At 39.2% G+C, this 26,859-nt stretch overlaps 1 protein-coding gene across 1 annotated transcript in view; it reads right to left on the bottom strand.

Moving 5' to 3' along the window:
- The window catches only part of LOC124774617 (serine protease snake-like), a 217,153-nt gene that overhangs the window by 70,862 nt on the left and 119,432 nt on the right, over positions 1-26,859 (bottom strand). Inside the window, exon 6 of the mRNA XM_047249495.1 lies at positions 14,922-15,034. Coding sequence (XP_047105451.1) covers positions 14,922-15,034 — 113 coding nt within the window. The remainder of the gene's footprint in view (positions 1-14,921; positions 15,035-26,859) is intronic.

The raw sequence follows: 26,859 nt of genomic DNA, 5'->3' as shown, positions 1-26,859 counted from the left end.
AAATAACATTGGTGAGGCTGATGGGCTGATAGCTATCCACATAAAGCGGGTTTTTACTGGGTTTGAGCAGTGGAATGATGGTGCTCTCCTACCAATGCGATGAAAAGATGCCATCACACCCGACCCGGTTGAAGATGATAAGGATATGTCACTTGTAGTCAGATGAGAGATGTTTAAACATCTGGCTGTGGCTCTGACCAGGGCCAGTAGCTGTGTTGGGGCTATCTGCAAGGGCACTGAGGAGCTCCCTCTCTGTAAATGGGGCGTTATAGGATTCACTGCAGCACATAGTGAATGAGAGGATATTCCCTTGCAGTGGCCGTTTGAGTGCGTGAAAGGCTGGGGGGTAATTCTCCCACGCAGAAGCTCAATCAAAGTGCTCAGCAAAGTGCTCTGCAGTCACATTTGCATCGGTAGATAACACACCATTTATGGTAACCCCGGGGGACTCCTGTTGGGGCCTGGTACCCGAAGACGTTTCGTCTTTGCCGAGACTTGGGAAGGTGATGTGTTGCACCCAATGGTCAAGACGTTATCTCTACCAACACCCCTGCTTCTGTCATTTGATAAGGTAGTGAACACAGGCATGGAGCCATTTAAAGGCTATGAAGTGCTCGAGGGAAGGGTGCTGCTTATGCTGCTGTAGAGCTCGCCGACACTCTTTAATTGCTTCAGTGACTTCTGACGACCACCAAGGGACTGCCTTATGCCTTGTTCGCCCTAAAGAGTGAGGGGTCACATTTTCTACATCTACATCTACATCTATGTGATTACTATGCTATTCACAATAAAGTGGCTGGCAGAGGGTTCAATGAACCACCTTCATGCTGTCTCACTACCATTCCACTCTCGAACGGCACGCGGGAATAGCGGGCACTTAAATTTTTCCGTGCGAGCCCTAATTACTCTTATTTTATTGTGATGATCATTTCTTCCTATGTAGGTTGGTGCCAACAGAATGTTTTCACAATAGGAGAAAACTGGTGATTGAAATTTCATGAGAAGATTCTACCGCAACGAGAAACGCCTTCGTTTTAATGATTGCCACTCCAATTCATGTATCATGTCTGTGACACTATCTCCCCTATTTCATGTTAATACAAAACGAGCTGCCCTTCTTTGTACTTTTTCGATGTCATCCATCAGTCCCACCTGATGCAGATCCCACACTGCACAGCAGTACTCCAGAACAGGGCAGACAAGCGTAGTGTAAGCAGTCTCTTTGGTGGACCTGTTGCACCTTCTAAGTGTTATGGCAATGAATCATAGTCTTTGGCTTGCTCTACCCACAATATTATCTATGTGATTGTTCCAATTTAGGTTATTTGTAATTGTAATCCCTAAGTGTTTAGTTGAATTTACAGCCCTCAGATTTGTGTGACTTATTGTGTAATCAAAGTTTAGCTGATTTCTTTTAGTACTCAAGTGAATAACTTCGCACTTTTCTTTATTTAGGGTCAATTGCCACTTTCACACCATACAGATATCTTATCTAAATCATTTTGCAAGTAATTTTGATCATCTGATGACTTTACAAGACAATAACTGACAGCATCATCTGCAAACAATCTAAGACAGCTACTCAGATTGTCTCCTATGTTGTTAATATAGATCAGGAACAATAGAGGGCCTATAACACTTCCTTGGGGAATGCTGGATATTACTTCTGTTTTACTGGATGACTTTCCATCTGTTACTATGAACTGTAACCTTTCTGACAGGAAACCATGAATCCAGTCGCACAACTGAGGCAATACTCCGTAGGCACACAGTTTGATTAGAAGACGCTTGTGAGGAATGGTGTCGAAAGCATTCTGGAAATCCAAAAATATGGAATCAATTTGACATCCCCTGTCGGTAGCACTTGTTACTTCATGAGTATAAAGAGCTAGTTGTGTTTCACAAGAAAGATATTTTCTGAAACCATGCTGACTATATGTCAATAAATCATTTTCTTCGAGGTACTTCATAATGTTCGAATACAGTATATGATTTAAATCCTACTGCAAATTGATGTTAGTGATACAGGCCTGTAATCCAGTGAATTACTCCTACTTCCCTTTTTGGGTATTGGTGTGACTTGAGCAATTTTCCAGTCATTAGGTACGGATCTTTCTGTGAGAGAGTAGTTGTATATAATTGCTAAATATGGAGCTATTTTGTCAGCATACTCTGAGAGGAACCTGACTGATATACCATCTGGATCGGAGGCCTTGCCTTTATTAAGTGATTTAAGCTGCTTTGTTACACCGAGGATATCTACTTCTATGTTTCTCATCTTGGTAGATGTTCTTGATTGGAATTCAAGAATATTTACTTCGTCGTCTTTGGTGAAGGAGTTTTGGAAAACCGTGTTTAATAATTCTGCTTTAGTGGCCTTGTCATCAGTGACTTTGCGGTGGAGCGGTTCTTTCCGTCCCTTTTCGACGAACCTGCACCTACCTGTGAACATTGTCTCAGCAGATTAGTAGGAATGCCAAGTGAAACCTACTGTACTTTGATGTGAACCAGGCTGCAATTAAAGTCACTAATCTACGTTTTGGGAGAAACATGAAATGAAAGACTGGAAATTCTGTCCCCAATTAATATATTCTGAAACTTAGGTGAACAAGTATGACTGCCAAGCCCCTGCTAGTCTTAACAGAGTCACTCGCAATCCCTATCACTCACGTTAGCAAGTTTATGGTGTTGCATTTCCCGAAAACATAATAGCTACAAAAATACTAATTGTTTTTGATTGAGAATGCTCGCCAAATATTAAGTCTGTCGATACTAAATGCAGTCACAGTTTTTAGCCACCTGCTCAATACGCCATGTGGAATATATGTCTTTTCTCGTCACAAAATTCACTTAAAAATTCCGAAATTTCTACACACACATCGGAATAATTATGCCGTCACTTCCCAACACTTTTGATGTATGAAACACTGCTAGATCCAGCAATTTATCATTTTCATCGGAACTACTACTGCACACGTCCGATCTCTTTCATGGCTAGGCTTCGACTCTTTCTCTAGAACACTCTAAGTCTTCTCTACCAGCAGAGAAAAGTGCACGAAGAATATTGCTTTACCATTGGTCAGTTTACTCAACAGCCAATAGCAAAACAAAACTCTCCCGCGTCAGTCGGCGCTTTTCATCCATAACCAATCGCAAAATAGTAAACCTCACGACTGCACTTTTTACCGATGTAACAATCTAATATGCCGAAGTTTTGCTTGTGCATAAAGTTATTTACTAATGTTATTTATACCTGAATTAACTTTCTCTTTACCATAAACTTACTTTACAAATCTATTCTACAAAAATCCTCTTTGTCCATATCCATACTTCTTCGAAATGTTCCCAGACTAAATTCTACAACATAACTCATTAAACAATTATCTTCATATTAACCTTAAACCACACATACGCATCATTCATACTGCTAAAACACATTTACAACATTTTACATTCATAAAAAGACATAATAACACTTTATGAAAATATTAGAACAGTTTACGAAAAACATTCTATTACTTTAGTGCACTCTAGTGGGTACAATTGAAACTAAAATCACAGTCCCCCTATCCAATACTGTCCTCTATCGGCTGATAAATAAACTATGTGCGCGTCCAGTCTCGCATCACCATCTGTCACTATCCAGCTCTGAGACACATCTCCTACTTAACCGCCTCCAAGGCAGGATCGTTATACAGCGCTACGCCTCAACTTCACCGTTGTTATCGCACAGTGAAATTATTGTTTGTGTCTTGCCACTGGTGTGCTTTACATATGACCAGAATCTCTTTGGGTTTTCTGCCAGATTTTGAGACAGAATTTCGTTGTGGAAATTATTAAAAGCATCTCACATTGAAGTACGTGCCATATTTCGAACTTCTGTAAAACTTTGCCAATCTTGGGGATTTTGCGTTCTTTTAAGTTTGGCATCCTTTTTTCGTTGCTTCTGCAACAACGATCTGACTCGTTTTGTGCACCATGGTGGATCAGTACCATCACTTATTAATTTACATAGTATATATCTCTCAATTGCTGTTGATACTATCTCTTTGAAAACATTCCACAACTTTTCTACACTTACATGATCAAATCGAAAGGAGTGAAGACTGTCTCTTAAAAAGGCGTTAAGAGCATTTTTATCAGCTTTTTTAAATAGATATACTTTGCGTTTCTTTTTTATGGTTGTAGGTGTTATGGTATTCAGCCTAGCAGCAACTGCCTTGTGGTCACTAATCCCTGTATTTGTCACAACACTCACTATTTGTCCAGGATTATTTGTTGCTAAAAGGTCAAGTATGCTTTCGCAATCATTTACGCTTCGAGTGGGCTCATGAACTAATTGTTCAAAATAATTTTCTGAGAAAGCATTCAGTACAATTTCGGATGATGTTTTATGCCTGCCACCAGCTTTAAACATATAATTTTTCCAGCATATCAAGAGTAGATTGAAGTACCACCGACTATAATTGTATGACCGGGTTACTTATTTGAAATGAGACTCAAGTTTTCTTTGAACTGTTCAGCAATTTTTTCTGAGTCGGGGGGTCGGTAAAATGATCCAATTAATAGTTAAGTCCGATTGTCAGGTAAAACCTCTACCCATACTATTTCACATGAACTATCTACTTCAATTTTGCTACAAGGTAAACTACCTCTGGCAGCAATAAATACTCCACCACCAACTGCATTTAATGTACCCTTTCTGAACACTGTTACATCGTTTGAAAAAATTTCGGCTGAACTTATTTCCGGCTTTAGCCAGCTCTCTGTACCTACAACTATTTGAGCTTCAGTGCTTTCTATTAGGGATTGGAGCTCTGGTTCTTTGCCAACACAGCTACGACAATTTACAACTAAAAAACCAATTGTTTCTACAAATACCTTACTGTGTATTACCTGCCCACTTTCTGACGGATGCCCCTTCTGTGGTTCCCTGAGACCCTCTAACCTAAAAAACAGCCCAGTCCCTTCCACACAGCCCCCACTACCCATGTAGCTGCCTCCCGTGTGTAGTGGACTCCTGACCTATTAAGCAGAACCCAGAAACCCACTACCCAATGGCACAAGTCAAGGAATCTGCAGCTTACACGGTCACAGAATCACCTGAGCCTCTGATTCAGACCCTCCACTCGGCTCTGCACTAAATGACCACAGTCTGCTGCAGATGGTGAGCTCCGCCTTAATCTCAGAAACAAGACTGGCAGTCTTTACCATTTCCGCTAGCCGCCCAAAACCAGACAGAATGTGCTCCAATCCAAGGCGACACATGTCATTGGTACCGACATGAGCCACCACCTGCAGTTGGCTGCACCCTGTACTCTTCATGGCATCTGGAAGCACCCTTTCCACATCCAGAATGACTCCCCCCAGAATGCACACGGAGTGCACATTGGCTTCCTTCCCCTCCTTGGCAGCCATGTTCCTAAGGGGCCCCATTACGTGCCTAACGTTGGAGCTCCCAACTACCAGCAAACCCACCCTCTGTGAATGCCCAGACCTTGTGGACCGAGAAGCTTCCTCTGGAACGGGGTGGATGACTGCATCCAGCTCAGAGACATCGTCGGCCACAGATAATGCCCGAAACCTGTTCGTCAAACGAACTGGGGAGGCCCAACGATCGGCCCCATGGAAAGTTTTTCACTGCCTGCCAGACTTTGCAATGATCTCCCATTTGACCATGGGTGAGGGGTCAACCTCAGTGCAGGCACTTCCCAGGGAGGTCACAGCAGTGGACCAATCGGAGGACACGTGGGACGTGCTCGGCGTCCCTCACATCCCTGTGTCCGATCCCCCACAGTGACACCCCTTGGCAGCAGCCTCAAGCTGTGTGACAGAAGCCAACATAGCCTGAAGCTGTGAGTGAAGAGTCACCAGCTCAGCTTGCATCTGTACACAACATTCACAGTTGCTATCCATTACTGCACTCGTCCTGTTTGAAGCTCATAAAAATATGTAGGAAGCAAACGGTGTACTCGCCTTAGGAACAATTGTTGTAGACACCTGCTCAACCATCACATCAATGTTATCATGTGGGGGAGATTCAACATTGACAGCAGAGGTGAAAGTTTCCCGGTCTGCCTTGTTTAAAGCCCATCTGGGCAGGCAACTATGGGCCTGTCGCTGGGGCAGTGACAGGAAGATGGGGATGTGGTCACTACCACATGGGTCGTCATGTGCTCTCCAGTGGATATATGGGAGAAGTCCTGGGCTGCAAATTGATAAATCAATGGCTGAGTAACTACCATGAGCCACACTGAAATGTGTGGCAGCCCCAGTGTTTAAGAGGCACAGGTCGAGCTGAGACAGTGAAGTTTCAATATCTCTGCCTCGGCCATAAACCATGGTACCACCCCACAAGGGGTTATGGGCATTAAAATCTCCCAAAAGTAGGAAATGTTTAGGGAGCTGATCAATCAGTGCAGCTAACATATTCAGGGTTACTGCACCACCTGGAGGAAGATATACATTGCAGACAGTTATTTCCTGCATTGTTCTGACAGCCTCAGCTTCAAGAGAGGTTTGAAGGGACATATGTTCACTACAGACTGAGTTTAGGACAAACTCCACCTGACACTCGATTATAGTTGCTACAGTTCCTGTAATATCCCTTATAGCGGTGGAGGGCAGGGGTTCGCATTGCCGGGAACTAGGTTTTCTGGAGGGCAGTGCAGATAGCAGGTGTAAAGCTTAACAGTTGCTGTAGCTCAGCCAGGCAGTGGAAAAAACTGCTGCAGATCCATAGGAGGATGACATCATGAGACTGGGAAGGCATGGAACATTCAATGAGGCAGTTTACACCTCAGGGTCACCTGCTGCCACTGACATTTTGCCTGAGCAGTCTATATGCATTTTGTCTGAGGGTCTGGCGAGATCTAGGTCCCCAGCGGACACCAAAATCTCCACTCCATCCTCAGATGCAGAAATTGTAGGTAGCAGTGGTGTGGGTGCCACCGCAATTTCTATGGTCTTAGGGGTTCTCATTTTGGATTTCTCTTGCTGCTCCTTGGGTTTCCCTGGCTGGGAGGACTTCACTGATTCAATCTCTGGGACTTAGGATGAGCATGAAGCCCTACAACCAGCTGCTTTTGGGTTCTTCAGCCACAGGCGGGTGTCATATTTCCCACTACCAGAATCCTGGGAAGGGAGTGACCCAAGGGACCCGTTCCTAGTGAGAGAAGTTGAAGAAGACTTACGCTTCTTCAGCTTAGAAGTGGGGACTGATGCCCCCGATGGTTGGGGGTGTGTTGCTCCTAAAGTAGGTAGTGCAGGAGCAACAAGGAGGGAAATGCCCCCCCCCCCCCCCACCATCAAGGGGGCAGGTGTAGTCTTCCAGCTCTGACAGGTGACTTGGGTTGGTGGAACTGAAGGTGCCAGAACTGTTGTAGCGGCGGTGTAAGATGATGTCACATGCACAGGATGCAGGCTTTCAAATTTTCTCTTAGGCTCAGTGTAGGTCAGTTGGTCCAGGGTTATGGAGGATCCTGTAGTCTGGTGAGCAAGGCCAATGGTGCTCTCCACAGTTGACACAGATGGGAGGCAGGGCACATGGAATATTGGGATCTGATAAGCATCCGCAACCTCGGCATGTAACACTGGAAGTACAGCGGAAAGACATATGGCAGAACTTCCAGTACTTAAGGCACTGCATTAGAGGAGGGATATAGGGCTTTACAGCACAGCGGTACACCATCACTTTGACCTTCTCAGGCAATGTTTCATCCTCAAAGAGCGAGAAGAAGGCACTGGTGGCAACCTTATTATAACCTCTGACATGCTGGACGAAATGTACACCTCACCACTCTAAAGTGGCGTGCAGCTCATCGTCAACTGCAAAAGAATGTCCTTGTGAATTAGGATACCCTGGACCATATTTAACCTCTTATAGGGTGTGATGGTTACAGAAACGTCCCCCAGTTTCTCAGAAGCGAGCAACTCCTGTGACTGGGCAGAGGATACTGTTTTGATCAAGACTGACCCAGATCTCATTTTAGACACGCCCTCCACCTCCCAAAACTTGTCCTCTAATTGTTCAACAATAATCTGAGGCATCATCATCATGAAAGATTGCCCATCAGCTCTCGAACATACAAGGTACCGGGGCGAATAAGATCTGCTGCCATCCTTAGCCTGACGTTCCTCCAATGGTGTTGCCAGGGAGGAGAACGATTTGGGGTTGTACTTCTGTGCGCTGGATTGAACTCGCGATCGCTTAGAGACTGCTGCTGTTTCACCACCAGCAAGAGATGATAGACTACTCTTCATCATGTGTCATCCACCCTGATGCCACCCACTCTGACCAGGAGCCCTCCCCACGGGCGCCATCCAGCTGCAGCAAAAGCCACCTGACAGGCTGGCCATTGCCAGGTGTCCCGATGCCCCAGGGGGATGCCCCTTGGCATACATGGGGAGTTAACGGTGCAGGCATCAGCAGAGTGATCCCTATGTGGTCAGGGGGCTACAACCAATAGGGTACATGGCTTCCCCATCACAACAGACTGGCTACCGTACTGGACATCAGGTGCAGAAAAGTCCATGGTCATCGTCAATGCAGAAAGCGACTCTGCATATGCACGCAACTAGGAAAGTGTCCTCACCCAAGAGATGGAGAATGGGTGGGACTGCAATGCAAAGATGATAAAGTGGGCTAAAGATATCAATGCACAATGGCCATGATGCACCATGTAAGGCGTTTATCATTCAAGATCATACTAAGCAGTGAGGCAGCAGTTTGAGACTTCACTCAAATGTCTTTAAGTGCTAAGGCATTTTAGATGACAAATGTGGCCATCTCATGTCTTATAATAATTCAGGAGTTCATTCTTTCATCTCAGAGTTAGATACCAGATGATTAGTTTCTTTTGCAGTCATTACTTAGTTTTGAACTGGGATGATACTTCTGTATGAGACTCAAACACTAGAAAAAACACAGTGCCCACTGTGACTTTATAAATGTGCATCTCTGTGTGTATGCAGTCTGTTCCAGATTATTCTGAATAAATGTGTATTGACAAAATCTGTTCTTGTTTCTTGATGTAGTGCACATAGTTTTATTCCATATTACACCTTAATGACACAAGAATGTCACAATATAAAATTCCTATTAATTAAATTTTGTGTACAATGCATGTCTTAAGAAAAATATTCACATTATCCAGTATACAAGGGAACACCATGGAAATACACATTTGATAATGTGACAGTTCACAGCTAACACATAGAGTAAATCATAAGTCGTAATTGGTTGTAGTGCGCAAAAAATGTAAAAGTAACACTGATTTAGCCTACATTAAGTCAGAGAACATCAAAATTTTAATTTTAGTTTATGAAATAACATAATGTAATGAGAAATTTACTCTGCTCTACTTAAGTCTGCCATACTAAGCAATAATTTCATTATTTCATAAATAGTCAGTTATATACAAAATGATTTCATGTGAAAACTTATGCAGAACTGTGAAGATTTAATCTCAGCATGAGAACAATTTGAGTAAGTTTGGCAGTGGTTGTACTAATATAGTGCTAATCTACTGATAATCTAATCACTAATAACATAGTCAGAAGAATTTGCGAAGATAGTATGGACATGAGGCAGTTAGCCATTTGTGTACCAGCGACACTTCATTACAAGAGGAAGCATTTGCATTGAGTATGCTAAAATGAACAGACATCAATGATGCCAGTTCATTATGTAGGTGTGTTGTTAGTGAACATGGGAAGCTATGTCAGATATGTTTTTATTTAGCAAAAAACCAAAAGCAATTATAATCTATCAAGCATATACAAAGGAATGCCTCTAAACACTACAATGCCTATGAGTCAAATGACATCTTTGGGTAAGTGCAAAATCTCCTGTAACTGCTTGAGCCTTTAGCAATGACATTTGTGCTGTGTAATTAATTATGTCCACCTGCTAGTGTTATAGGTGTTGATTTTGTCCTACAAGGCAACAATGTTCTTCCACGAAAGGCCAACCTCACACTATTGTCCTAACCTAGTGGTAGTACATCATCTGGAATAGCCATCGTCTACCTAACTGGGAAGTGCAGCCACAGTGGTATGACCCCATGCAACTGCTCAACTGTAAGAAGTCGCATGACTATTATGTGTTACTTCTACAGCCAACTTTAACACTGTAGCTGAAACCCTAGTGTCAGATATGTATGTTGGTGTGCTTAATCCCTTGTTTACCTTATTCAGCTGCTGCTGCTGCTACATTTTTATATTGCTGTACATTGACTCAAGGTACACTTTTGATTGTGATTGTGCTAGTCACTGCAAATACTGATTTGGTTTTCTCTTCCACCTGAACTGTGCCCATTGCTTTGGCATCTAAGCTTTCCTATGACAGCTTACAGTAAATAGATTCAATTGTCCTCTTATCAGCAACTCTACTCAGAGCTGGGACAGCCCAACTACATTATGACATCCTGTCCATTACTACAGGCTTCACCCTCTCCATATCCACAAGTCACTTGTACTGCAGTAGCAGTGCTACATTTTTGTACTGGTTTCAGAAGTGGTGCTGTCCTACAATTAAATGTGATGTTCACCCCTACAACTACATGCTCATCTTTTACACCAAGCAATTCAGTGGTCATGTCAGATGCCTTAGATCATGTATGAACAAACGAAAAATATTAGTAGCACGCTCTATTACCAATAGTGTGTTTAGCTTATTCCTTCCAAATTGAATGTGTTACTGAGAGTTTCAAAATCATTTTCATTTCATTTTGAGTTTGTAGTTGGGAGAAGAATGACTGTATTTGAGGTAAAAAGTGCTTATTATGTTGATATTTTACTAAAATCATTCACTTCAAAATTCTGGTGATGTCTCTGTGTAGTAATAATTTATGATTTTCACTTATTACAGTGTTGAATATTAGAGTTGACTGCAGAAATGGAACTTATTCTGTGTCATAGTTATTCATAGTGAATTTTTCCTATTTTCTTCATAAACATAACAGTAAAGTAAATTTCAAATGGTTCAAATGGATCTAAGCACTATGGGACTTAACATCTGAGGTCATCAGTCCCCTAGATTTGTTGTTGTTGTTGTTGTGGTCTTCAGTCCTGAGACTGGTTTGATGCAGCTCTCCATGCTAATCTATCTTGTGCAAGCTTCTTCATCTCCCAGTACCTACTGCAACCCATTTCCTTCTGAATCTGTTTAGTGTATTCATCTCTTGGTCTCCCAATACGATTTTTACCCTCAACGCTGCCCTCCAATACTAAATTGGTGATCCCTTGATGACTCAGAACATGTACTACCAACCGATCCCTTCTTCTAGTCAAGTTGTGCCACGAACTTCTTTCTCCCCCATCCTATTCAACACCTCCTCATTATTTATATGATCTGCCCATCTAATCTTCAGCATTCTTCTGTAGCACCACATTTCGAAAGCTTCTATTCTCTTCTTGTCCAAAATAGTAATCGTCCATGTTTCACTTCCACACATGGCTACACTCCATACAAATACTTTCAGAAACGACTTCCTCACACTTAAATCTATACTCGACGTTAACAAATTTCTCTTCTTCAGAAATGCTTTCCTTGCCGTTGCCAGTCTACAATTTATATCCTCTCTACTTCAACCATCATTGCTCATCAAATAGCAAAACTCCTTTACTACTTTAAGTGTCTCATTTCCTAATCTAATTCCCTCAGCATCACCCGACTTAATTCGACTACATTCCATTATCCTTGTTTTGCCTTTGTTGATGTTCATCTTATACCCTCCTTTCTTGTCACTGTCCATTCCGTTCAACTGCTCTTCCAAGTGCTTTGCTGTCTCTGACAGAATTACAATATCATCGGTGAACCTCAACGTTTTTATTTCTTCTCCATGAACTGTAGTACCTACTCCGAATTTTTCTTTTGTTTCCTTCACTGTTTGCTCAATATACAGATTGAATAACATCGGGGATAGGCTACAACCCTGTCTCACTACCTTCCCAACCACTGCTTCCCTTTCATGCCCCTCGACTCTTATAACTGCCATCTGATTTCTGTACAAATTGTAAATAGCCTTTCGCTTCCTGTATTTTATCCCTGCCACCTTCAGAATTTGAAAGAGAGTATTCCAGTCAGCATTGTCAAAAGTTTTCTCTAAGTCTACAAATGCTCAAAACATAGGTTTGCCTTTCCTTAATCTATTTTCTAAGATAAGTTGTAGGGTCAGTATTGCCTCACGTGTTCCAGTATTTCTATGGAATCCAAACTGAATCCCCCCCCCCCCTCCGAGATCGGCTTCTATCAGTTTTTCCATTCGTCTGTAAAGAATTTGCGTTAGTATTTTGCATCCGTGACTTATTAAACTGATTGTTCGGTAATTTTCACATCTGTCAGCACCTGCTTTCTTTGGGATTGGAATTATTATATTCGTCTTGAAGTCTGAGGGTATTTTGCCTGTCTCATACATCTTGCTCACCAGATGGTAGAGTATTGTCAGAACTGGCTCTCCCAAGGCCGTCAGTAGTTCTAATGGAATGTTGTCTACTCCCGGGGCCATGTTTTGACTCAGGTCTTTCAGTGCTCTGTCAAACTCTTCACGCAGTATCGTATCTCCCATTTCATCTTCATCTAAATCCTCTTCCATTTCCATAATATTGTCCTCAAGTACATTGCCCTTGTATAGACCCTCTATATACTCCTTCCATCAGAGATTTAGGAACCAGGTTTTAAATTGTAAGACGTTTCCAGAGGCAGATGTGGACTCCGACCACAATCTATTGGTTATGAACTGTAGATCAAAACTGAAGAAACTGCAAAAAGGTGGGAATTTAAGGAGATGGGACCTGGATAAACTGAAAGAACCAGAGGTTGTATAGCGTTTCAGGGAGAGCATAAGGGATCAATTGATAGGACTGGGGGAAAGAAATACAGTAGAAGAAGAATGGGTAGCTTTGAGGAATGAAATAGTGAAGGCAGCAGAGGATAAAGTAGGTAAAAAGACGAGGGCTAGTAGAAATCCTTGGGTAACAGAAGAAATATTGAATTTAATTGATGAAAGGAGAAAATATAAAAATGCAGTAAATGAAGCAGGCAAAAAGGAATACAAACATCTCAAAAATGAGATTGACAGGAAGTGCAAAATGGCTAAGCAGGGATGGCTAGAGGACAAATGTATGGATGCATAGGCTTGTCTCACTAGGGGTAAGATAGATACTGCCTACAGGAAAATTAAAGAGACCTTTGGAGAAAAGAGAGCCACTTGTATGAATATCAAGAGCTCAGATGGAAACCCAGTTCTAAGCAAAGAAGGGAAAGCAGAAAGGTGGAAGGAGTATATAAAGGGTCTATACAAGGGCGATGTACTTGAGGACAATATTATGGAAATGGAAGAGAATGTAGATGAAGATGAAATGGGAGATACGATACTGTGTGAAGAGTTTGACAGAGCACTGAAAGACCTGAGTCGAAACAAGGCCCCAGTATTAGACAACATTCCATTATAATTACTGACGGCCTTGGGAGAGCCAGTCCTATCAAAACTCTACCATCTGGTGAGCAAGATGTATGAGACAACCACAATACCCTCAGACTTCAAGACGAATATAATAATTCCAATCCCAAAGAAAGCAGGTGTTGACAGATGTGAAAATTACCGAACAATCAGTTTAATAAGTCACAGCTGCAAAATACTAATGCAAATTCTTTATAGACGAATGGAAAAACTGGTAGAAGCCGACCTCAGTGAAGATTAGTTTGGATTTCGCAGAAATGTTGAAACACGTGAGGCAATACCCTACGATTTATCTTAGAAAATAGATTAAGGAAAGGCAAACCTACATTTCTGGCATTTGTAGACTTAGAGAAAGCTTTTGACAATGTTTACTGGAATACTCTCTTTCAAATTCTAAAGGTGGAGGGGTAAAATGCAGGGAGCGAGAGGCTATTTACAATTTGTACAGAAACCAGATGGCAGTTATAAGAGTCGAGGGGCATGAAAGGGAAGCAGCGGTTGGTAAGGGAGTGAGACAGGGTTGTAGCCTGTCCCCAATGTTATTCAATCTGTATATTGAGCAAGCAGTGAAGGAAACAAAAAAAAAAAAAATCGGGGTAGGTATTACAGTTCATGGAGAAGAAATAAAAACGTTGAGGTTCACCGATGATATTGTAATTCTGTCAGAGACAGCAAAGCACTTAGAAGACCCACTGAATGGAATGGACAGTGACAAGAAAGGAGGATATAAGATGAACATCAACAAAAGCAAAACGAGGATAATGGAATGTAGTCGAATTAAGTCAGATGATGATGAGGGAATTAGATTAGGAAATGAGACACTTAAAGTAGTAAAGGAGTTTTGCTATTTGGTGAGCAATGATGGTTGAAGTAGAGAGGATACAAAATGTAGACTGGAAATGGCAAGGAAAGCATTTCTGAAGAAGAGAAATTTGTTAACATTGGGTATAGATTTAAGTGTGATGAAGTCGTTTCTGAAAGTATTTGTATGTAGTGTAGCCATGTATGGAAGTGAAATATGGACAATAAATAGTTTGGACAAGAAGAGAATAGAAGCTTTCGAAATGTGGTGCTACAGAAGAATGCTGTAAATCAGATGGGTAGATCACATAACATGAGGAGGTATTGAATATAATTGGGGAGAAGAGGAGTTTGTGGCACAACTCGACAAGAAGAAGGGACCGGTTGGTGGGACATGTCCTGAGGCACGAAGGGATCACAAATTTAGCATTGGAGGGCAGCGTGGAGGGTAGAAATCGTAGAGGGAGACCAAGAGATGAATACACTAAGCAGATGCAGAAGGATGTAGGTTGCAGTAAGTGCTGGGAGATGAAGAAGCTTGCACAGGATAGAGTAGCATGGAGAGCTGCATCAAACCAGTCTCAGGACTGAAGACAACAACAACAACAACAACAACAACATCAACAACATGCAACAATTAACTACTGGCATATTTACCATGTGAGGAATCTCTCCAATATCAGCGTCCGTACCTCCAACAACGAAATGAAAAGTTAATGGATAAGGAATTTTAGCTTCCTCTTCCAAAGGCCTTTTATACTCATCACATTCTGAAAAGGAGTATGTAGAAATGTGTTATAATCTCAATGAAAATGTGATAAAAATTTAAACAATGAAAAATTCAGGATGGAATGTAAAAATGTTATGAAAAGAATAGTTGCTAATGACTATATAGCAGAGGTACTGTCAGAGACAGGCACAACAAAACGACTGTCAGAAAGTGAACTTTTAGCCACACACATGCACCTACTCATACAAATGCAACTCATGTGTGAATGAGTTGTGTTTGCATTTGTGTGTGTGTGTGTGTGTGTGTGTGTGTGTGTGTGTGTGTGTGTGTGTTCTATTTTTGACCAAGGCCTTGTTGGGCATCTCAACTGTGTGTTGAGAAGCAAATACCCCTTTCATAATATTGATAATAAATTTGGATGATACACAGGTTGACTAAAATGCAAGTAAGACAGCACATAAAATTAAAGTTCGATTTTGGTTTATCTTCGATTATAATGAAGTGTGCCAAAATAGAATGGTGACATCTTAAGCATGCAAGATAACAGAGCAAAGAGAGTGGCAGAGTATCAGGTGGCTAATCTTGTTGTTTAACAGAGCAGTGTGGGACTCTCCTACCTGTTGTTACAGCACTCCTTACATCAACATTTTTTTTTATTTTGTCTTCTTTTGTTAAGAGCAAATGGACAATAGTCACATGAAATAGCTAATTTCTTGTTCAAGCTTTATTTAATTGAAGTTTACTATTCACTGGAGAGTTTTCAGACTACTGATGATAGTGACACATTCACTTATTGTGAGCATATTTTCTTTGGATGGTTTACTATACATGTAAATGATGTGGAGAAAAAATTTTCAAAACTTCTGCAATTCCAATCTTAAATAATGATTATTTCCAAAACTCAGTACCACAGTTTCTTAGGCCTGATTTTTCTGACTCTAAAAATTTCTATTTCTAAACTTGTTAGTTTTTTATTACTCAATATGGAAAATTGGAATTTCTTGGCATTTTTGTTGCCTCTGGGAATCCTCACATATACAGAAATCAGAAACCATCCTTGTTAAGTAGTACATATTAGAAACAAATAAACAAACAAACACACACACACACACACACACACACACAAATAAAATTATTCAAATGGGATGGGAATTGGCAGCTGTGTGTAAATGTACAAACAAATGACTACAATTCAGAAGTATTGAATGATTTATTAAAGTGAAAGAGCTTCACAATTTGAGCAACTCAGTAGTGCATTGGTCCACCTCTGGCCCTTATGCAAGCAGTAATTCAGCTTGTCATTGGTTGACATAGTTGTTGGATGTCCTCCTGAACGATATCGTGCCTAATTCTGTCCAAATGGTGCATTAGATCATCAAAATCTTGAGATGGTTGGAGGGCCCTATCCATAATGCTCCCAACATTCTCAGCTGGAGAGAGAAATCTGGCAACCTTGTTGACCAAGGTGGGGTTTGGCTAGCATTAAGGAAAGCAGTAGAAACTCTCACCATGTGTAGGCAGGCATGACCTCACTGGAATGTTAGCCTAAGATGGCTTGCCATGAAGGTCGACAAAACAGGTCATGGAATGTTATTGCAGTACCACTGTGCTGTAGGTGACAAAGTAGTCCTGCTATGAAAAAAAAGATGCTTCCGAAAGATGGCGGCTCATACAGAAGTTTTAGTAAGTGGTTCTGTGCAAAATGCCTATATTGCAAATATAAAGTGCATTGTATGTAGTGAAAGACTTTTAAATGGTATTAGACTATGTTCAGTGTGCCAAAAATGGATTCATTTCAACTGTATCTCACCTTTCGATGAAGAAAACATGAAATGCGCCTGTGGTGTAATTAAATGCTGTTTGCGAATGGTGTATTTATAAAAACATGGTAGTGTACACGAAGGAAACATAGTTTCTACATTAGAACAGGACTTATTGTGTGCAAAGCAATTTATAAGTAATCTGGAAACAGTAATAAATGAACTCAAACAAGAACAAAAAGTGGAAAATGAGCCCTTTATTAGGCCTACAAAAAACTGGCGTGTGAAACAAAATGAAAAACACTTCGAATTAAAAACAATTAACAAATATGATCTGCTAGATAAAAATGAAGATACAGTCAACCAGGGAAATAAGAAAAAAGATTTCACATCTCCAGGAAGTACCTGGAAGAAGCAAGAAAATATTAAACATTTGCGAAATCTTGCGCCACGTGAGAAAAATAAGAAAGGTGATGTTTACATATTTTTAACTAGCGATGGAAAAGGCTTAGCAGGTATTATGGCCACTATGCAAAATAAACTAAAAGTAACTGGTTTTACCCGTCCGGGTGCCCCTCTAAATGAAGTTCTAAAAGATTGTGAAACAACAGTGATATATGGTTCCAAATGTGTTATTATTGGAGGAGGAAACGATGTTTATAAGAACAAAAGTGTAAATGCAACTAGGGCTCCAAGAAAATCGTTAGAAAAACTTATACATTCCGATGTATACATCGTAAGCATTCCACATGGACATGATCTGATAGAAGCTTCATGTGTAAACAGAGAAATTGTCAACACAAACAGAAAATTCAGGAAGGTATGTAGCTTTTTCTCTAATGTTACATTTACTGAAGCAACAAGATCAGTGAGAGAACATTTCAGAAAGCATGGCCTGCACAGAAACAACTATGGTAAACAAATCCTGTGCAAAGAAATATTAGAAAAAATTAGCAGGACACAAGAACAAGTACGTAGAACCATACCACTGTCAATGAGTGAAGTAATAGAAGATACAATACAGTATCCAGTACCAGACTCAAAACAACCACAAGATGGAAGAACGGAAGAGGAAACTACACTCTGCCCTGAAAAGGAGTTAAAAGAAGTGTCACCACCAGCAGAAAAAGAAGCAGTGTCGACACCAGCAGAAAAAGAAGCAGTGTCAACACCAGCAGGAAAAAAGCAGTGACCTCACCAGCAGGAGGAGCAGTGTCAACACTAGCAGAAGAAGCTGTGTTGTCACCTACACAAGAAGACGCTATGACAGACATCCCGCAGGCAAGATACAGGAGAGGAGAGAGAACAAGGAAGCAAAAGCATCTCAAGGACCAGGATTTTTTTGCACCAGCAGGTAAAGAGAAAGGTGCCATACAAAATCAAAAGATCAACACAAATATTAATAATATAAGAATCTTGCAGCAGAATGTACAGTATGCATCCAGTAAGTTAGAACAGACAGAAGTACTAGTAGCTGTGGAGTTACCACATATATTTATTATGTCAGAACATGGGCTGAAAGGAAATGAAATTAATGTTTACAACATACAGGAATATAAAAGAGTTGCAAATTTCTGTAGATCTGAACACAAGGGTGGAGGGATTGCAGTCTACGTACACAGTAAAATAAGGGTACTATTCCATGGTCAGTAGACAACTGTACAGAAATGCTGTTTGAAGCTGCAGCAATACAGACAACATATTATGGGGAGAAATGTGTGATAATAGGTATCTACAGATCACCAAACAGCCAGATAAATGGATTTCTAAAAGAGTTAGAAGTACTGTTGGATAAGGCTAGCAGGGAATTCTCTTATATCAAAAGCAAGATGGCGACGAGTGTAGTGATGCATAGTGAACGAGTGAATAAAAGTTACTGTTCTGTCGTAAAAAAGGAATCCTGTGTAAACTGTAAAAGTGAAATCGAAAAACTTAACGAACGCATTTCAAGTTTACAAAAAGTTGTAAATGTTTTAAGACGTGAGATTTCATATATAACTAATGAAAACTGTGAGCTGAAGAAGTTGTGCCATATTCTAAATGATAAAACAATAAAGCCACAAAACGGGAACCTGGTGAGTTATGAGAAGTGGAAAGGAAGCAATAGACAGGCATCAAAGGCAGCAAATGAAATTATAATTACAGATAAAAACAGGTACAGTGTTCTGTCGAATAGTAGTGATACCTGCAATAAGGATATGCAAAATGCTAGTGAAGTGATGCAAAACAGTGAAACAACGTTAGAGTAGATAAAAGTGTCACTAAAAGGTAATCCCTTGTCCACTAAAAGAATAACAAACTCCGTAAAATCTGTCACATTTTGCGATAAAAACAAATACGACGTTTTGCAACAAAGTGAAAATACAAATAAACAAAAACCGACGTGTGTGACAAAGAAGAAAGAATCAAAAGTCGACGTCTTTGGAGACAGTCACGCCAAAGGAATTTCTCAAGAACTGCAAGAAAATAGTAAATCAACTACAGTCACAAGCATGGTTAAACCAGGTGCTGGTTTCAAAGAAGTGACGGAAAACATCATAAAATATAACTATCACAAGCAGGACAGTGTTGTAATCTGCGCAGGAGCTAAAGACATTTACGAAAACAATGCTATGAAAATGTGTAAACAGTTCTTGAGTCTTTTGCTAGTACTGTCAAATACAATCATTTTACTGGTGAACTTTACCCACAGGCATGATTTACCTGAATGGTCATGTGTGAATAAGGAAATTCACAGAATTAATGCGAAACTTAAAAGTAGTTGTAGGCTATTCAGCAATGTGAAATTAATTGACTCAAGCACACTTGACAGAGAATGTTTTATGAAACATGGGCTTCACCTTAACAGAAATGGAAAGGCCAGGTTAGGAAACTTAATAAGGGAAGCAATTAAATGCAATTACAAAGTGACAGCCACTGAACTGGGATGGTATAAATCTCCAAAAGCAGAAACACCAGCAAAAACAGGAGCAGCACGCAAATGGACCATCCAAAAAACAGTAGCAACAGAGGAACCTACTACTGAACCAACAGCACGAAGAATCCTGTCAGCACCACCACCACATCCACTACCATTACCACCACCACCACTTCCAACCACAGAAGCACTAGCAGCAACAACAGCAGCAGCAACTGAACCAACAACAACAGTAGCAGCAGCAACAAAACCATCAACAACAGTTGCAGCAACACAACACTGCCTAAGGAGGAGTCAAGGACAAGGTACATCTACATCATTAAATAAGGATTTTTTATGGCTTCAGACAAAGAAATGGAAAAGATTGTGACAAATCAGCAAGAAAATTTGCAGATAAGTCACAACTACTATGGAAAAAACAGCACATTGCCAGGTAATGACAAAAGAGAAAATACTTGCAAAACAGTCAGGATAATGTGTCAGAATATTCAATGCCTCAGAAACAAAGTACTAGATCTAGAAGTAGCTTTAAATAATCTTGCTGATGTCTCTTGTATTTGTTTATCTGAACACTGGTGCAAGGCTAGTGAATTAAGTCTCATAAATATAAGCAAGTTTAATTTAGCAACACATTATTGCTGAAGTGTTTTTAAAAATGGTGGGGTATGCATTTACTCTAGGGTAGGACTGTAGTTCAAAGTGAAAACAGAATTGGACCATCTAAATATAGAAAAACATTTTGAATCATGTGCCATAGAGTTAAACACTGAGGAGAAGAGTGAAAAACTAGTTGTCCTTACAGTATATAGATCTCCACTGGGTGACAAAAACATATTCTTCAAAAAAATAGAAGCAGCATTAAACACTTTTTATAGTAATGAAGTGAAATTATTTTTATGTGGAGATTTTAATATTAACCTTTTAGTTGAAAGTGATGAAAAAAGACAGCTTTTGAGTATACTCAGCAGCTTCCACATGAAACCACTCTTTACAGATGCCACCAGAATAACAGAACTGTCATCTTCTCTTTTAGACAATATTTTCTCAAATATGGAGAATGGTATCACTGAGCCACTAAACGTAAACTTAGGTCTTTCGGATCACAATACACTATTAACAGACATAAATTACTCTATCCCCAAGGCAGTAAAATATAAGTGGAGATACAAAAGGCACTTCTATACAGAAAAAGTAAATACTTTCATCCAGTTGTTAGCTAATGAAACCTGGGAAGATGTCTTTGCACAAACTACAGCCGAGGAATCTTTCAATGCCTTTTCTAGTACATTCATGTCCCTATTTGGGATGTGTTTCCCAAAAAAGCTCACAAAGATCAATGTCATGCCTAGGAACTCAAGCCAGTGGATAACACCTGCTATTAGAGTATCTAGTCAAACACTAAAACATATCAGTCAACTCAAAAAGATAACAAAGATGAACACTTCACAGATTATGTTAAGACATACAAGAAAATTTACAGGAAGGTGATCAAAAAAGCCAAGACAATGCACAATGACAGTGTAATTGCTGGCTCAGCAAACAAATCAAAAGCTATATGGAATGTAGTAAAAAAAGAAATAGGCCCAAGCAAAAATGTTAGAAATCCAGATGACTTTGTTTTAAAAGATGATCAAGGTGTGCTAGTCAGAAATCATACTTTAGCAAATTACGTTAATGACTACTTCATAAATAGTCCAATCAATCTGCATAAAAATTGTCCTAAGATTAGAATAACATCAATCCCAGAAGAACAAAGTGTGAATTCATTATTGCTACCTCCCACAAACAAATTGGAAGTTAATCAAATAATAAAAACAATGAAGAATAAAATGTCCTCAGGGATTGACGAGATACCTTGCTCAGTCATGATGAGATGTGCTAGTGTCATATCAGACCCACTCTCACACATCATAAACATATCATTTTCAGAAGGTGTCTTTCCACAATGATTAAAAATTGCAAAAGTAAAACCATTGTATAAAAAGGGCAATATACATGAAGTGGGAAACTATAGACCAATAGCTTTATTATCAGTATTTTCAAAAGTAATAGAGACAGTCATGAAAAACAGAATTACAAATTACCTCGAGAAATTCAGTCTATTGTCTGTAAACCAACACGGCTTCCGCAAAGGAATGAGTTCAGAGTCAGCCATCACCCAATTAATAGAAAATATTGTAATGGGGCTAGATAAGAACAACAGTACAATAGGAATAAATTTGGACCTCTCAAAGGCATTAAATACTGTCCAACATGATATCCTGCTAGACAAATTAGAATATGTCGGTATACGAGGAGTAGCTAAAAAGTGGTTTCAGTCATATCTCCATAATAGGAAACAGGTAGTAGAAATTGCAACAACAAACAGTAAAAACCAAAGTATTGTTTACAGATCGGATATTCAGACTGTGCCAATAGGGGTACCGCAGGGGAGTGTTCTAGGACCTCTCCTATTTCTTCTTTACATAAATGATATCAAGACTCCAGTAAATAGTACTCATATAACCCTGTTTGCGGATGACACAAACATTGTAGTAACTGACATAAACCGGGTATTGCCAACATCTGCAACCAGAGGTATAGAATATTTGCCAAATTGGTTTGAAGTGAACAAATTAACCATAAATATCTCTAAAACTAATTGTATCCATTACAGGAAAGCAAAGTTACACTCTGATCTAGATCTCAGAATACAAAATAAAGAAATTGTGAGAGTTGCTACCACAAAATTCTTAGGTGTACATATAGATGAAAATTTAGACTGGAAATCTCATATCCTGTATCTCTCAAATAAGTTAAGCTCTGCTTGCTTTGTTTTACGCGTTATTAGCTTTGTATGTAGTAGGGAATGTAGCAGAGCTGTTTACTTTGCTTATATACATTCTGTTATTACCTATGGCCTCATCTTCTGGGGTCATAGTAAGAAAAATCTGAGAACCATCTTCACTCTACAAAAACGAGCTGTTAGAATAATTACCAACAGTTCAAGGCTAACTCCTTCAAAGCAATTATTTAAACAGCTGAATATTCTACCCCTACCGTGCCTCTATATACAGAAAAGCGTAATTAATATAAAACAAAATATTAACAATTTCCAATCCAACTCGGATCTACATACTTACAACACAAGAAAGTGCTATGACATTCATATAAAAAGAGTTAACAAGGCTTTGGCGCAGAAACAAACAAACATACAAGGAAGTAGATTGTATAACAAACTACCGGTAAAGATAAAAGAAATAAAAAAATTGTCTTCATTTAAAGAAGCAGTATTCAAATTTTTAATGACCAGCTGCTATTATAATGTAAAAGAATACCTGGAATAGCTCCATACTAAACAATTATATTTATGTACTCTGTGCCAATAGTAATTTTTATCTGACTGTTACTATGATCTAAATAAATAATATGTACAAAACTGCTAGAATTGTATGTGTTTATCTAAATATCAACTGTGTATTCCATGTAAAAAGTCTTTCTCATACATCAATGTAAATAATCAAAGTTGTACATGCTATTTCAATGTGGTCTGATGTTACGTAGTCTACTATGCACATCTGTATTTTGTATAGTATTGTTCACCCTATATGTGTGTATATATGTATATATACTATGTATTTTTTTGACAAAATCCATGCAATGTAAATTGTCTCTGGATGAGTAAACTACTACTACTACTACTACTACTACTACTATATAATTGTAGCTGGTGACCTAAATATTAACACGCTAAAAGACAACTGTTATACAAGGAGTTTTCAAGATCTGATTGAAACTTATGGACTTTATTTAGCAGTAGACAGTCCCACGAGATACTGTAAAAATACAGAAATATTAATAGATCATGTGATCACTAATGTGCAACAGAGCAGGCAGACAGTACAGGTCATAAACACAACTATTGTAGACCACTATGGGGTAGTAGTTGAATTAGTAGGCAACATAGGAAAGCCAGAAAAAATATTTAAAGAGTTTAGACAAACAAAGCAAATGAACATAGATAGGCTACAAAGGCTATTGGAAAGCGAAGACTTTAGTGAAGTATACTTAACAGAAAATGTAGATAAAGGATGGGAATCATTCTGCAAAACATTAGGCCATTACATAGATGTGGCATGTCCATTGTATGTAGAGAAATAAGTAAGAAGATAAATAAAAATTGGGTCACAGTAGAGGTAAAAAGGGAGAGGGAAGAGGTGAAAAGCATATATGAAAAGTGTCAGTTAAGGCCAACCCAAGAAAACAGGGATGCATATAGGGAAAGGAAGAAAACATACATCAAACTTATAAAAGACACTACATCAACATATTATGAAAACAAGATAGCAACTTCAACAAATATCACAGAGACCATATGGTCTCTCATAAATGAAAAGAGGAAAGGTGCAGGTGTGGAAAACACAGATAACATAACACATAAAGTAAATGGGGAGGGGGGAACTGAGGGATGCACAAAATGTCAGCAATACTTTAAACAAACACTATATATGAAAGTTGTGGACAAATTAATAACTCAAAATAATATTTCCAAAATAAACACAATAAAAATTCCATGCGAGACAAAATGTTTATTCCTGACCCCAACTAATGAATCAGAAACTGTAAAAGTAATACATAGCCTAAAAACAAAAAAACACTGAGGGACTTGATGGTATGTCCACTAAACTAATTGATTGCTGCTCACAATGGGTAGTAAAGCCATTGACCTGTCTGATAAACATATCTATAGAAAAAGGAATATTTCCAATGTGCCTGAAAAAGAGTAAAGTGATCCCTATACATAAAGGAGGCTGCAAAAAGACCCAGGAAACTACAGACCCATAACCATTACATCTGTACTCTCTAAAAAAAAAACCATAATAAAATACAGAATATTAAATTTTATACAAACATGCAGTATTCTAAATGATGAACAACATGGATTCAGATAGGGCAAATGTACCAAAACAGCAATAGCTGAATTCCTAACACTGGTAACTAAAGCACTTGATGAACAGAAGTAAGTCTGTGATATGTTCCTGGACCTATCTAAAGCATTTGATTGTGTACGTCATGACATCCTATTAGAAAAGCTTTATCTTCATGGTATAAGGGGAAAAGCAGCAGACATCATTAAATCGTTTTTGGAAAATAGAAAGCAGTGTGTAGCAATCAAGCAAAAAGTGAAAAATAATATTACAAGTGTCTTTTCAAATTATGAAATTGTTACATATGGAGTTCTATGTCATTTTTATGATGTACTACAAGGACGCTAATAAATTGAATTGAACCATACACTAACAGGCTCACTCTGTGACAAAGCAAGCTGGGATTTTTTTACTTCCCCTCTTGTTTTGCCATCTGCCTGTTTAAATTAGTTTTTCCAATTTTAACTAATTACCATACTATTAATGTACATGAGTATAATCTGCATTTTCATAAAAGAAAAGGTTGGCCCTCAGTTTTAAAGAATATAATACCAGATCTGATTTTGTGCTTAGCTTTAGGTATGTAATTGTTTTTCTAATTTATTTTGACTATTCCTCGTTAGTATCTATTGTTGCAGAGTGAAATTAGTAATAGTTTTTTAACTTAAATTCTATTGTTGACTTATAAACAATATAAAGTCTGCAATAATTATAAACATTTGGAAGACAAAACACTAGCATTCTTAAAGGATCTACTTGGCCCAATTCGAAAACATGTTAGTAAATCCATCCCTTAATTAATCCCAAAGTAATTAACAATTTTGTCAGAAGTATTGTTTGTGTAACAATATCTGTCAATTTCATCAACTAAACAAATAATTCGGCCTAACTCACGTAGTAGAAGAAACAAGAACAAATTTTTCAATGTATTCAGTTAGTTTAATGAGTAAAGTTTTAACTGTAATTTCTATAAATTAAACTTTGAACAATGTTTAGTTTCAGTACCTATTATTGTGAGGTTATATAAGGGCCCAAATCCATGGCCAATCAGACAGGAAACCTGTGTTAACTAGAACAACAACAATGCTTCAACTTAACTGTGAAATAACTGTTACACAATTAGGCCGTGTGTTAAAACAATAAGTGTCTGCTACATGTGTACCTTTCTATTCTTCAAGAACTGTAAACTTTGTAGTTAGGTTTCTACTTCTCATAGATGTTCAATAGTAAACTATTGTAGCAGTACGTGAAGGTTTGCCTGTAAATTATTAAAGAGGCTTATGGAAAGTTAAAACAATAGTGCACTGGCCACATACAACTGTGTTTTATTGGGGGCATGGGTGGGGGTGAGGGTTGTGAACAGTGAAATTAAAGTACTGTGAAATGCAACTGTGCACATATTGACTACAATATTTACAGTATTTCTTTTTATTTTTTATTTTATTGAACTGGGGACCTAGCAGTGGTTCACAATCCCACAACAGGCTACAGCAGTCCACCCCCCCCCCCCCCCCCCCCCCTTCCGGGAACATCTCACACCAGACGAGTGTAACCCCAAATGTTTGCATGGTAGAGTAATTACAGTGTACGTTTAAATGGAGACAGTTTTTGCACAGCAATCGCCGACATAGTGTAACTGAGGTGGAATAAGGGGAAGCAGCCTGCATTCATCGAGGCAGATGGAAAACCACCTTAAAAACCATCCACAGACTGTCTGGCACGCCGGATCTCAACACTAATCTGCCAGGTGGATTCGTGCCAGGGACCGGCATGCCTTCCTGCCCAGAAAGCAGTGCATTAAACCCCACGGCTAACCGGGTGGGCTTATTTACAGTAGTCAGCGTTGGAATTACAAATCCCATTTTTTGACCAGTGTAGCAATGCTTATCTATTTGACAATATTATAAATTAATGATATGAATTAGTAATTCCGTTTGGTAAGTCACATCATCTTGGTTTTTTGACAATATTATAATATTGATGTCAGCAACCAATGGAAATACGTAATTATCTGCATAGTATTTTTTAGCAGATGTTTCTGATTCGAGAACCATTTGTTTAAATATGTACACTAGTTATCTGAAATATGCTCGAGTCCCCAATTTGGAGCTTCTAGGCAGCTTGAACTGCACGCCACAGGAACTTAGCAGGAGGTGTGCCAGTCTTGTGCAGCTTTGTGTTGCTGCACAATAAACCCTGTGTGCAGCAACCAAGGTTTTTTTAATTGAATTAGGGGGATAGGTATGTGGATCAATTTATTAATAATGATACTACAATGTTA

Source organism: Schistocerca piceifrons, chromosome 2 (assembly GCF_021461385.2).
Source record: "Schistocerca piceifrons isolate TAMUIC-IGC-003096 chromosome 2, iqSchPice1.1, whole genome shotgun sequence".
NCBI lineage: Eukaryota > Metazoa > Arthropoda > Insecta > Orthoptera > Acrididae > Schistocerca > Schistocerca piceifrons.
The sequence above is the reverse complement of the archived record's forward strand: the minus strand, read 5'-3'. Positions and strand labels throughout refer to the sequence as shown.